The sequence below is a fragment of the Embiotoca jacksoni genome, unplaced genomic scaffold, assembly GCF_022577435.1.
Source record: "Embiotoca jacksoni isolate LCO1_2020_lvr unplaced genomic scaffold, fEmbJac1.0.p SCAF_14, whole genome shotgun sequence".
NCBI classification, from domain to species: Eukaryota; Metazoa; Chordata; class Actinopteri; family Embiotocidae; genus Embiotoca; species Embiotoca jacksoni.
The window spans coordinates 15,325,385-15,338,537 of NW_027185274.1; the positions used below are offsets into that span (position 1 = coordinate 15,325,385).

General features: G+C 44.1%; 1 protein-coding gene across 4 annotated transcripts in view; it reads right to left on the reverse strand.

Moving 5' to 3' along the window:
- Nucleotides 1-13,153, reverse strand: part of schip1 (schwannomin interacting protein 1) — a 191,696-nt gene that overhangs the window by 16,917 nt on the left and 161,626 nt on the right. Inside the window, exon 1 of one of the 4 annotated variants that reach the window (XM_069148231.1) lies at nt 6,319-6,694. The exons of the other annotated variants lie outside the window; for them this stretch is intronic. Coding sequence (XP_069004332.1) covers nt 6,319-6,348 — 30 coding nt within the window. The 5' untranslated portion in view covers nt 6,349-6,694. Of the gene's footprint in view, nt 1-6,318; nt 6,695-13,153 lie in introns of those variants that run through there. 4 annotated transcript variants of the gene reach the window in all.

The following is a 13,153-nucleotide window of genomic DNA, read 5'->3' on the forward strand; positions in this document are numbered from 1 at the left end:
TGCCGTGTCGGAGGTCTGGCAATCTCTCCTGGACATCATCTCTTAATGTCTATATTTCATTTCTTTCTGTTACACCCAAAATTCCTCAACCCAAGAATAAAAGAGATATTAATTTAGTAATTTAGTCTACATATTCCAGGCAAAATGAATGTAAACATGTATAAGAGAGGAGGTAGTGCACTCCCTTTCTGCTAAGGTAAAAATAGTGCCTCGCCTGGACTCCAAAGCCAGCAGCCCCACAGCCCCGGCCAGCTAAATAAACCCTGACAGAGCACAATGGACCATTAGACTGGCACACAAACACTCTCTCACTCACTCAGTCGCACAAACAGAGATTGCTTGTCCCGTGTATCAGTGACTTACATTTTCAATCTGAGCTCTCCACGGTGTGTAATGATTTCATCTTTGTGAGACGTTATTGACCCATAACTCACATATTTGTCATAGCCGCCCAGACAGAAAATTATATCCACATATGGCAGCAGATTCCCACTGCAGGGGAATATGTGACACACACACACACACACACACACACACACACACACACACACACACACACACACACACACACACACACACACACACACACACACACACACACACACACCACCACCATCAAAATACTACACAGGAAACCGTAGCATGACAAGCGATTGAAAAACCATTACTGCGTTCAAGTAAAAATAACAATTCATTGGGATCACATGCATATTTACTGTGTAATGATTAGATGGATTTCACATTAGTGAAGGATTCCAACCAGTATTGTTTTCTTACTATTTCATGATTTAAATCAAGAGAAGAATCAATAAGAAAGAGAGACAGAGAGAGAGAGACAGAGAGACAGAGAGAGAAATACAGAGACAGAAAGAGAGACAGAGAGAGAGACAGAGAGAGAGAGAGACAGAGACAGAGAGAAAAAAAGAGACAGAGAGAAATTAGACAGAGACAGAGAGAGAGAGAGAGACAGAGACAGAGAGAGAAATAGAGACAGAGAGAGAAAGAGAGACAGAGACAGAGAGAGAAAGACAGAGAGAGAGACAAAGACAGAGAGACAGACAGAGACAGAAAGAGAGAGACAGAGAGAGAGAGAGAGAGAGACAGACACAGAGAGACAGACAGAGACAGAAAGAGAGAGACAGAGAGAGACAGACACAGAGAGACAGAGAGCGAGACAGACAGACAGAGACAGAAAGAGAGACAGAGACAGAGAGACACAGAGACAGATAGAGAGACAGAAAGAGAGAGAGAGAGACAGACACAGAGAGACAGACAGAGAGAAAGAGAGAGACAGAGAGAGACAGACACAGAGAGACAGAGAGCGAGACAGACAGACAGAGACAGAAAGAGAGACAGAGACAGAGAGCGACAGAGGGAGAGACAGAGACAGAAAGAGAGAGCTTATAGGAGAATATCATGAGAGAAAGGAGGGAATAACACATTTGCATGATAACATCAAAGAGCATTTGAACATACGCCCATGCACACACACATACACACATAAATACACACACACACACACACACACACACACACACACACACACACACACACACACACACACACACACACACACACACACACACAAGGGTTAAGTGAAAAAAAAAAAAAAAGGAAGTGGATTTGATTCAGTGTTGATCCCTAAGGATTATGGGTAGAGTACAGCGAATTGTCTGGCCGTGCCCTGAATCCACCCACACTGGACTGCTGGTGGGGACAACACACACACACACACACACACACACACACACACACACACACACACACACACACACACACACACACACACACACACACACACACACACAATAGACAGGCCAATAAAACGTGAAGGCAGCTTGTTTGGGGCTGAGGGGTGGGGCAGAGTCGGCCCCCACTGGATCTCTGCTTCATTACTGAGGCTGACTTCATAGTGAAGGTGAAGTCACTGCTGATTCCAAAGGGATAGGAGGTTGGGAGAAAAGGGTTACCCGGGTTACCAACGCCCAGGAAGCAGGCAATACAGTGGGAATCTACAAACGCGCACAATAACGTGCACACAAATGTTGCCTGAGTCTCAGTTCAAGGGCAAAGAGTGCTTTCAAGCTGCATACTTGAGATACGCTCGCTCGCGCACACACACACACACACACACACACACACACACACACACACACACACACACACACACACACACACACACACACAGAGAGAGGTTAATTCTGGTTGTGTAGATGATGGCTTGACTGTTGGGTCAGCTGAGAGAGCGAGTATGAAAGGGAGAGAGACGTACACACACAGAACGGCTTATTGTTCCAAGTGAACAGAGGGTGACTGTGGGAGAGGGTTCCTGGCACCTCCTGCAAGCCTGCGATCCAAGGCCAATGGCGCTATGTGTGTTTGTGCACTTGTACATCTATCTTTGTGAGGACCAATTTCAGTTTCAGACCTTGGGAGTGGGGACATTTTGTCTGGTTCTCATTAGCTGACACACCTTTAAAAAACAAAAACAAAAATGCAATTTGAGTTTTAAGACTTGGTTTCTGGATTAAGGTTTAGGTCAGGCTAAAGGACTCGGAAACAACCGATGAGTGCCATCACAATGATAGTAGTACGTACGTGTGCGCGTGAGTGTACATATGTGCTATGAACGTACCATTTATAGGTCTGTAAATATCAGCCTTCCGAGCCTTGATATCAATGTATGCTGGAGCGTATAATACCAGATCACATTTACTGACATATATTAGGAATGCGAGAGACTCCCAGAAAAGAACGGGGGCTGCTGCCATAGCAACGTGGTGAGAATTTCTCCATGGTGATGCTCTGTGGCACAAACAAATTGGGCTGCAAAAGGAGCACGGGGTGGCCCGTCAGGAAGTCTGCTACCTCACACAGAGGCCAGTGTTTCAGGGAGCTCAAGTTCTGGCAAATTGTATAATATGAGGACAAAGTGCAATCTCGCCTTAAATGGAAAAGGAGGCTTGCTGCATAGTAAAGGTGCGGTACAGAAGCCCAAGTCACCTGATCACATCTATCAGTGTGCAGTGCAATATAAAACTTCTCAACGATACTTATGTCTTATCTTATTAGGGAAAATATATGCTCTTATTTTCCAATCCTTCTTCTCTTTTGTGTGTTAGTTCATAAAATGTCGACTCTGGTCTGATAACTTTTTCCCTGATTTGCGAGTTAAAAGAAATATTTTTTTGGACAACATTTTCAGAAACATACCCATTTTAAACAGGAATGAGACCAAATGTTTGATTCAGAGGAGATGGTGCTGATAGTTCAGTTCAACATGACGAGTTGAGGAAACAGCAAGCTCGTCTCTGTCTAACGTTGTACTGTAACTGTCTAATGCTACAGTGCATTTTGCTTGTACAAAAGCAGGACATGTAAAAATGTCTGAATTTGTGGTTTTAGGGTGTGTTGACGATGTTTTGGTAAAGTAGATATCAGATGTCATGTCAGTAATTCCTTATATGAGGTTTTCCAGGCAGGCTTGTGGATCAATTCTGTCATTCTAGCAAGAGCCATCAGTGGTATCTGCTGCACTACTATTGCTAATGTATAATTCATCATGCCACGCCTCGTGTACAGTTACTCTCACACTGGCGCTCTCCGTCACATCTCTCCACTTAAGCTAAACGAGCTTGTAGGCACATATATATATATGATTAACATAAATACACAGAAATCCTCCCACACATACACACAAATACTACGTGTGACAGGATTCGGGATTCACTCAGAGTTTCCGAGGCGTTGGCAGGCTGACAGTATTCCTGCAGCCCAGGAGGAAAACACTGGGGCCAAGCTGATAACTCTCACCGTCACCCTTCACCCTGCTGCTGCTGCTGCTGCTGACAGCAAAACGGCCCGGCAAGATTTATAGATTTACATGAGATGCTGAGAAGAGGATGACATATTGAGACCTCAGACTAGTAAACACACTGGGGAACAGCGCGCTCTCAGCTCTATTAAGCACTTAATGAAATGAAGTGCAGCGTCAAGATAAAGGAGGTACGGCACATGCTTGGTTATTATCAGGATATAATTTGGGGCATTTCTGCTCTTTTTGGACTCGTAATTGATTTGCAAAACTGACGGGGCTTAAACGGTTTAGGTTGACTGTGGGTCGCGTCCTGCTGCTTCTCCCGGGGCGAGCCTGCAACCTAATTGGCTAATGGTTGCTGACATTAAATGGGAGCTCGCTTCAAATGTGACAGAGTGAACAGACAGGAAAGAAAAGAGTGTTTTCATCCTCTGCCTTTTCTTTGCTCTTCCCCTTAAGCCATCGATAGCCATAAAAACAAGGAGTACACCTTATCCAAAGCAGGAGAAAACAGCGATGCTGATAAGTGCAACATACAGAGACACCGGGACAGCAGCAACTCTGACCTCCCTCTTCCTCCACATTAACTGTTTCCTCCGTGATCATCATTTCTTCATTAAACCCCGTCTATCCTGTCCCCCTATTGCCCTTTGCTCCTTTCCATCCCTCGGTGTGTGTGTGTGTGTGTGTGTGTATGTGTGTGATATGTGTGTGAGGGGCGCTGTCTGCCTGCTGGTTGCCAGGTTACCACTAATTGAGGGGCCTCCAGAGAGAGTCGCTGTTATCAGAGCCTGAACGCTCTGTTCCGCTCACCGCTCTCATTCCTGCTCTTATTTGCTGCATCTCTCCTTTACATTAAAGCCATCTCGCACTTCAACACAGCGGCTTCATGAATATAAACTTTTTCCAATATCTCCTTCATTTATCCCCCCATAGATTGAACTCATGCTGATTATTTTTTTCCATTATTCTTATCATCTATCATCGCAGTTGCCTCAAAAAGCAGTGCGTCGTTCTCATGGCGACCCACCCATTTCTTCTGTTGCTGTGCTCAGCCAGGGTTGTCAAAATATTCCCTGTTCCTGTTTCATCTCTGCCTTTCATCTGCCGTCTCCACTATCCCTTTGGCCTCACTTTACTCTGGTTATCTGCTGCTCTTTTCCTTCGATTTTGGCATCCTCCAGTCGCTCCATCTTGCCTTTATCTACCGCCAAATCCTTATCCCGTTACACAACATGCTCCACGCAGATACAAATACATGGAGGATGCAACACGATTATTACAAATGTTTGATTGGATGATTGCAATCTTATTGAGGGCAGTTTGTTCATTCCAAAACTCAATGAGATGATGTGAAGGAAACAGACAGGAGATCATCCTTTGTAAATGTTGATGACATTATAGAAGTGTTCACTCACAGCTGTTAGCTCTCAGTTTGAAAAGGAGGTTGATCAACTGAATATTTCATAATCCCATTTTTTTCATCGCATGCAATAAAAATGCCACTTCATTTAAAGCCAATTGGAAATGTATTTGTTAGAACTTGGACTTCATGTTGAAGTTTCATGTTGGAGTCACGTTGATGAAACACTTTAAGTAGACCCACTAGGCCCATCCATTTCACTGGGACTCTCCACACTTGTTTCTCCCCATCAAAGGATCTCCATCTCTCGTCCTCACTGCCTCCCCCGGCATATTCAGTTTATCTCCTTTGCCTTTCATCTACCTCTCTGCTCGTTCCCACTCTCCAGCTCCACTGCATTGCAGATTTTCTTCCCCTTAGCAGAGCTGGTTATAGAAAAGCGGATGCACAGCTGGGATGTACTGCTTTCCTTTAATCATGACTGCTTCATTCCTCCCAATTCATCGTTAGATAAAGTGGGACACTGCTGTCACATGTCCCCCCAGAATCACACACACACACACACACACACACACACACACACACACACACACACACACACACACACACACACACACACACACACCCCTCCAAGCCACCATTCACATTTAAAATTCTATTTGGCACTCATGTTGTCTGCAGCACAAATGTTGTCATGTCGTACATGAAACTTTCAGCTTAGAATACGTTGACATAGTTTAGTTGTGACACTATAAACTTGCAGTTACATGCACACCTCATGCCTCCTTGACATGGATAGATGAGGCTGGATGAGGAGAGGGTGGGTGGGAGGTAGGACATTATTCCATTGAGTCAAGTGCTCTCTTAGCAACCAGCCACCCATCAGATTCACAACACTATCACGTAACCACAAAACACAGCCTTCCTCCTACGCACGTCTGCAGCTCCGCAGTGACACACACATGTGGAACAATGTCCTAGTTTCAAACATGACGTTAAAAAATGTACGAAGCTCCGAACTCAAAAGATAAAACAGGATGTTTACACATAAGCAGCATAACTAACAACAACAGCATCAACATCAGTTTGTGTCTGTCCACTTTCTAAAGTAATAATTAGATTAGGCTCTGAGAACTACCTGGTAAGAACAGTTTTCCTGGTGGACCATCCTTCACAGCATCCTAGAGCTGGTTGAGCTGGGGGAACAGGAGCGGGACTGGGATAAGATTCCCAGCCCTGTGGAGGTATTCCAGCGGAGAGGGGAGGAGGGGTCCCACCCAGTCCTTGATCCAAACTAAAAAAAAAAAAAAATCAGTCCCTACCACTGCTTGCGTCTCCTTGTCAGACAGTTCAGTCTTGACCCTCTGCTTTCTGTCTTTCGTTTCTGCTTGTTTTCTGCTCTGTCTGTTTGTTAACAGAAAAGGGCAGTGTCTGATCGCTGCTCCCCCAAAGCTGAAAGAGGGAGGGGAGAGAGAGACCGGGGGAGGGCTGTGAGAACGGGAGAGAAACAGAGAGGGAGGGAGGGGAGCAGTGGAAAGCAGAGTACACTCCCGGTCGCCCTTTCTCTGTCTGCTTTGGACTGAAAAGGGGGAGGAGCTGCTGGGCTGCATGTATGCAGAGTCGCCGGTGGAGAAGGGTGGGGGTGGGGGTGCGGTGTGGTGTGGGTCAGTGACGGGATGTTTCATATGGCGGGATGTTTCAGATGGCGTCATGACAGATTGAGAAAGGGCAGAGGAGTGACTTTCATTCCTTAACCTTTATCTTAATCCCCGTGTGTGCTGCATAAAGCATCATGAAAAGAAAACCTGACCCGTGCCGGGGCTGAGTATCCAACCTCAGATTTATCAGCAAGTGACCGAAAATGTCAAGTACCAAAAAGTGGCATTGAAGGTCAGGACATATTTGCATGTTGGGCTCCTCCTCATTGTTTGTCTGTGTCTTTGTAAGATTATAATCCCATAGTGGCAGATGGCCGCTCTATAATCCACACGGGCCAACCTACTCCGATAATCTCTCCCTTCTCCATCTCTGCACCCATTCCTCCGTCCTGACATTTATTTTAATGGTTCTGCACTATAATATAGTTATATGCAGAAATAAGGACACTTCAAACAGTACGTTTGAACAGGTGTGACCTCTCCTATGAGGATATTTATTTCTTATTTCTACTATACTGTCATTCATTACTTGTTTATACCACATCTTGAGGCACCTATGGGTGCTTCAAAGGATTTATTTGTTAATTATTGACAAACTGTTGACAAATATATTATAGAAAAAAAAAATTCTGATTGAAATTACATTACAGTGTATTAAAAACATATATTAAATGTTGATATACTGTTTATAAAAGTCAATACTTATTTAATCCCGTCATAATTTCTGACTCTGAACAAAATGGATAAATCGACCAATCATTTCACAAACCAGTTTGAACTATCCCATTAAATCAGGTCTTTACAGAAATGTGACAACCTGATAGAATTAAATCAGACATCAACTTTCATTTTTCTCTTTTCTTTGGCAAGGGGAGCAAGAAGTGTGTACTTCCTGTTATCTCATCCCTCCTCCCGGGCCAAATCTCTCTATCCAATATTGATCTCTGTTGGGTGACGCTGCTTTTCCCGATAAGACCACTCTTGGGTTTAATGACCTGGAAGTGGATCGATGAGCTCCCTGCTCTGATCTCTCTGCCCAGGCCTGCACATCATTGGCTGTGGGTTGGCCTCCTGCACGGTGCCCAGCTGTGGCCGACTGGAGCACTGCCCATCCTGTGACACTAACCTTGGATAAAATGATCCGTGTTGAAGTGTGATAAACCTGTTTGCCTTACAGGGGAAGATAAAAAAAAAAAAACAGGCCTCGCTCTTTATTCAAGGTTACATGTAAGCTTCTTTAAGCTTACAGAGAAAAGTATGGTGACAGACAAACATATAGCTTATATAAGATCCTGCATCTTTTTTTTTCAGTTGAAGGTTGCCGTGCTTGCTAATACATGAGCCATTAGAACCCAATGCATTTATTTGATCAAATATAGGTTAGTATATCATATAGCTCCTGTGTGTACTTTCTGCCCTCCAGTGATCAACACTTACTGATTTCAGGCGAAATCTTAGAACGGTTGATTGGTGTTGTTTTTTTCTTGAACAATACAGCTTCATATATCAGCCTGCAAAGAACAGGAACTTAATATGGAGACTTTTCAATTTGGTGGCAAGTGTATTTTCAGAATAGTTCATGTTTCAGATGAAGTGGTTGTTGGTTCGTCCAACAGATCAGGCGATCGGCGTGGTTTGAACTTTCTCTCTCAAAAGGTCACACACCACTTTGGACAAAGCCCTTCATTTATAGCCGAACTATGGCTTTAAGTCAGTCTATCATCAGTGAAGAACATTAACATGGAAGCCAATACTCGGTCGTCGTGAGTTAATGATCTGATGGACTCGCTCTCCGATTCAGATCTTTGCATTTTCAGGCTCAGTGAGGCCTGATGCTTCTCTCTCTTGAACACAAACACACAGCACTGATTTCACTTTCTAAAGCACGGGAGCAATACAACTTTCATGTCCGACATCAGGAGCTTGCTTTGATAAAGTAATCCATAGCAACCCCCAATCGCTCCTCTGTCACCATGGAAGCAGACAGTCCAAAGACACCCCCCGCTGACCTTCACATGGTTGTCAAGGTTACAATCTCGGTCAGAGCACAAGTGGGAGATTGAGACAGCACCTCTTTATTCACACTAGAAAAGAAAGATAGACACAAAGGCAGACTGCTGTTTAGCCTCCCACTCACTGGTCACATTATGTTTGGGTGGCGAAAAACTAAAAGACAAGTGGAACTTTGCAAAAATTGCCTTCCTGCCAAACTTAAGTAGCTGCATGTTTATTGTATGATTGTAATGCTGAACTCCAACAGTAGTCTGTAATTTATGCCTGAACAGAGCAGGAAAAATTGCTGTGTTTTGTGCCACTTTTGCTGTGAGGGTACGTTGTAGTGTTCACTGAGCCCTCTTCTCATCCTCCTTTTCCTCTACTCATCCTCCTTTTCCTCTACTCATCCTCCTTTTCCTCTTCTCATCCTCCTTTTCCTCTACTCATCCTCCTTTTCTTCTACTCATCCTCCTTTTCCTCTTCTCATCCTCATTTTCTTCTACTCATCCTCCTTTTCCTCTACTCATCCTCCTTTTCTTCTACTCATCCTCCTTTTCCTCTTCTCATCCTCCTTTTCCTCATCTCGTGTGGGGCTCTGTGTATCTAGCTCTGCGACGTGGGCATATTCATAGATGCAAACAGAAATAATGAATACTTAATCATAAGTCACTGATCAGTGAGTGAGTAACTCGGCGGTTCATTGTACTGTAACTAGTGGGACACAGAGAGAGCTGGAAGTGGTACTGTCGGTGGTAAATAACGCTCATGGATGGAAAATACATGAATCTCAGTCGTGCTGTGACACCTCCTCCCCTTCTCTGACAAACAGCTTGCCCTCTCTCTCCTCAGGCCCCGTGCCATCTACCCCTCCCTCCTCCTGTCCTCTCTCCGGCCTTTCACCGGAACTACATTGGCCTTCTTTTCACCACTTCCCTCCGTCTTCCTCCTCCTTCCCCCTCGTCCTCTGTTTCTGCCCTCTCTTTCTCCGTCTCAGCAGGAAGACAGGAGCACAGATGCTTTTAGTGAGCTGACATTTCGTGCCAGTGTAAAAACACTGCATAGCAGAGCAGGTTGGCTCAGTGTGAGGGCCAGATTCTGGCGGTAATGAGCTCGCTCTGACAGGGAGGAAGTGATGTGGAAGGGCAGCGAGTGCATGTGTGTGTATGTGTGCTCGCTCTCCCGATCAGCCACCAGAGGTTGTTCTAATGAGGGCTGCATGTCTACAGTCTGCGGTGGAAAGACGAGCGTGCTGTGATCACCGGGCTGTACTAATATTTGCTTCACATTTTTTAAAGGCATCACAACACATTAACATTTGTAGACCAACTGATTAAATGACATACTGACCAGCAGTTACACTCGTGCAATGACACGACCATTATGAAACAGGAGTTGTGAGTCACAGTGAATAATAAGCAGCTGGGACAAAACTATGGCCTGAAAACATTTCCTTATATCCTTCTTGTTGTCTTGACAACAGATGAAAAACTTGTGAAAAAGTAAAAAAGGCATGAAAATGAGAAAAATAACCCACTATAAAGCTGGAATGATTCGTCAGTTACTCCAAAAACCACTAAACATTCTCAAATGTGAGGTTTTCTGTTTTATATTACTGTAAATTGAATATCTTTGGGTCTTGGACAAAGCTAAATATTCTAATTGTGGAAAAAATGTGTTTGATTAATAAAGAATATTAATTGGCAGATAACAAACAACAGATAGATGGAGCCTTGTTGTTTTCCAGAACAATAATTAGCATCTCTTCTAACAATCAATTAATCCTTTACAAGCAACAAACATTCTCTATACTTCCAGCTTTTTGTCTTGGTGATGGACTGAAAAAGCAATGTCATCTTTCGCTTTGGCAATTTGAAAGATATTTTTCACTATTTTTTGAGTCTTTATAATGTATACAATTGATAAAGTTGGAAAATATTCATCAGATGAAACAAAAATGAAACATTTATTAGCTGCAGCTCTGCTTTAATCTAATGAGATGATTATTCTTGTGTTGAGGGTATGTGAGGATATGAAAGTATTCTGTGCTCAGTTCTCTTCAGCAACATATGAAGCTCTCTGCATGACCTGGCACAATGTCTCTCCCTCTGTCTCAGACACACACAGACACACAAACACACACACACACACACACACACACGAACAGACTAACAGCTTAGGAAACACGGACTCAGAAACATGGAGACAAAAATACCCTCTTTATAGCCTCTCTATTTGCACAGACATGATTAAACATGCGTCGTATTTTTAGCCTGATATAAACAGACCTAGTTTAAGACCCATTTCTCTACCTCTCACGTATACTCACACACACACACACACACACACACACACACACACACACACACACGCTCTATAATTAGGAGCAGAGAAGACCAGTGTTTCATGTTTCATGTTTCAGCTCCACCCAAATGAGCTCCCATGTAGATGCAAACACACGGAGGCCACAGTGTGTCTGTGTGTGTTTGACTCTTTGTTTCTCTGACAGCAGACAGGAGAGGTGATGGATGGGAGTTTAAAGTCTTTGACCGTGAGGAAAACGTTGAAGCATCTCCCTCACTTTCTCAATTGGCAGCTCTCACTCTTTTTTTGTAGCCTTCTTGATATAAACCTTGTTTTCTTTTTATCTCCTTCCTTCTACAGCCAGCCTGCGTGCGAGTGTGTGTTTGTGTGTGTGTATTTGGCTCTGCTCTGTCGTGACTGTGCAGTATGCAGACTGACACGAAGCTATAACATTGGAGGCCGTCTCCTCACTGCTCCATAAATCCCTATTTCCTCCGCAGCACGCTCTGCCACTCACAGCCTGCGCCCCTCTCTTTGATAGTTTTCATTGGGGGGAGAGGGGGGAGCCGGGCGGACTGGGGAAAATGGTCTCCTGCTGTATTTTGGCTGTGTGAGGACATGGGGCTATAATGTCTCCTGACAGCCTGAGGAAGAAAACAATTAGCTGGGAACAAAAGTGGGAATGGTAGTGACAGACCGGGGAGGTCTGAGAGAGAGGGAACAAACGGAGAAGAAAAGAAGAAGAAGGAGAAGATTTGCAGCAGCGTAGAAAAATGAGTCTGAGCCAAAGCTGACTTCTGTGCCAGGGAGGATATAACATGAGAAGGGTTTGACTTTGTGCGTTTCATCCAGCTTTCTCAGACCATGGTGAATCATGGCTGAATGACTCAGAAGAAGGGTGTGTTTGCGTGAGTTTTTGTGTATCTATCAGAGTGATCAACCAGACAAAAAGCAGAGGAATGTGCAGCTGCAGGCTATGCCTTTCCCCCTAAACCTCTCATTTACATCCAATCACAGCACTGCCTCAGTTTGCTATTTGCTGGTTTGCCTTACACCCCTCTAGGTCGTTAAACCAACTGGTGGTGTTTCCATTTTAAGTGCCCAGTTCATCTGTTGTCTCACTCTTCCTCATCAGTACAAGCAGTGTGTATTTTTGTGTTTGCCTCCCAGAGAGGAGAGGTTATCAGGTATCACATTAATATGTACTTTGACACCAGATAAGAACAGTTTTAGATAGCACCACACCCCATAAGTCTGAGTTTTGAACCAAATAACCTGTGGTATTTCATGAATATTTGAGTTTCCACTAGTTACGGTTTCTTTTTGCAAGTAGAGGGTTTCGACAATACCCACTAAATAGAAACAGTTATGATGTTAAATGTGCAGGTGTGTTCCTTCTGCAGACAAAACATGGGATAGTAGACCAATTAGATAGTCAAAGTGACTTATTAAAGCACACTTGTGTGAGGCCATTGGGTCAATGCTGGGGTCCTCAGTGATAACAACTACATACATAACAACCTCTGGATCCTGGCCCACCTGGCAGCCAGTTGGCTGAGTGAGCATGTTGAGACAGCTGAGGCGGCTCAGTCTTGTGAATCACAGATTTTTGCCCATTTAAGGTAGCTTCTTCAAATGTTTTGCTTGTGCCACAAGAATAAGATCATAAGCCGACCACGCCAGTGCAAAGCAGAGGTTTACAGTGGCAGCTTTACCTCATCTGACTTATTCTATTACTTGCACATTTTAACAGAAGACATGAGCCACCCAGAAGAAACTTAAAACTTTTGATCAGCTGGCCTGTGTCGTGGCTCGTTCTTTGAGCTCGCTCGGCTTGGTGTGTCTCTGCCCCTCAAGGTAGAGGGAACATTCAAAACAGCTGTACAGCCCAGAGATTTGCTTATTTAAAACAGGATTCAAATACACGTGTGCTGCACATGATATTCTTCTTTTACTAGAAAGGGAAAATAAAAACAGAGGGTAACCAAGTAGGAACCCGTATATGGTCAGATTCCTGCC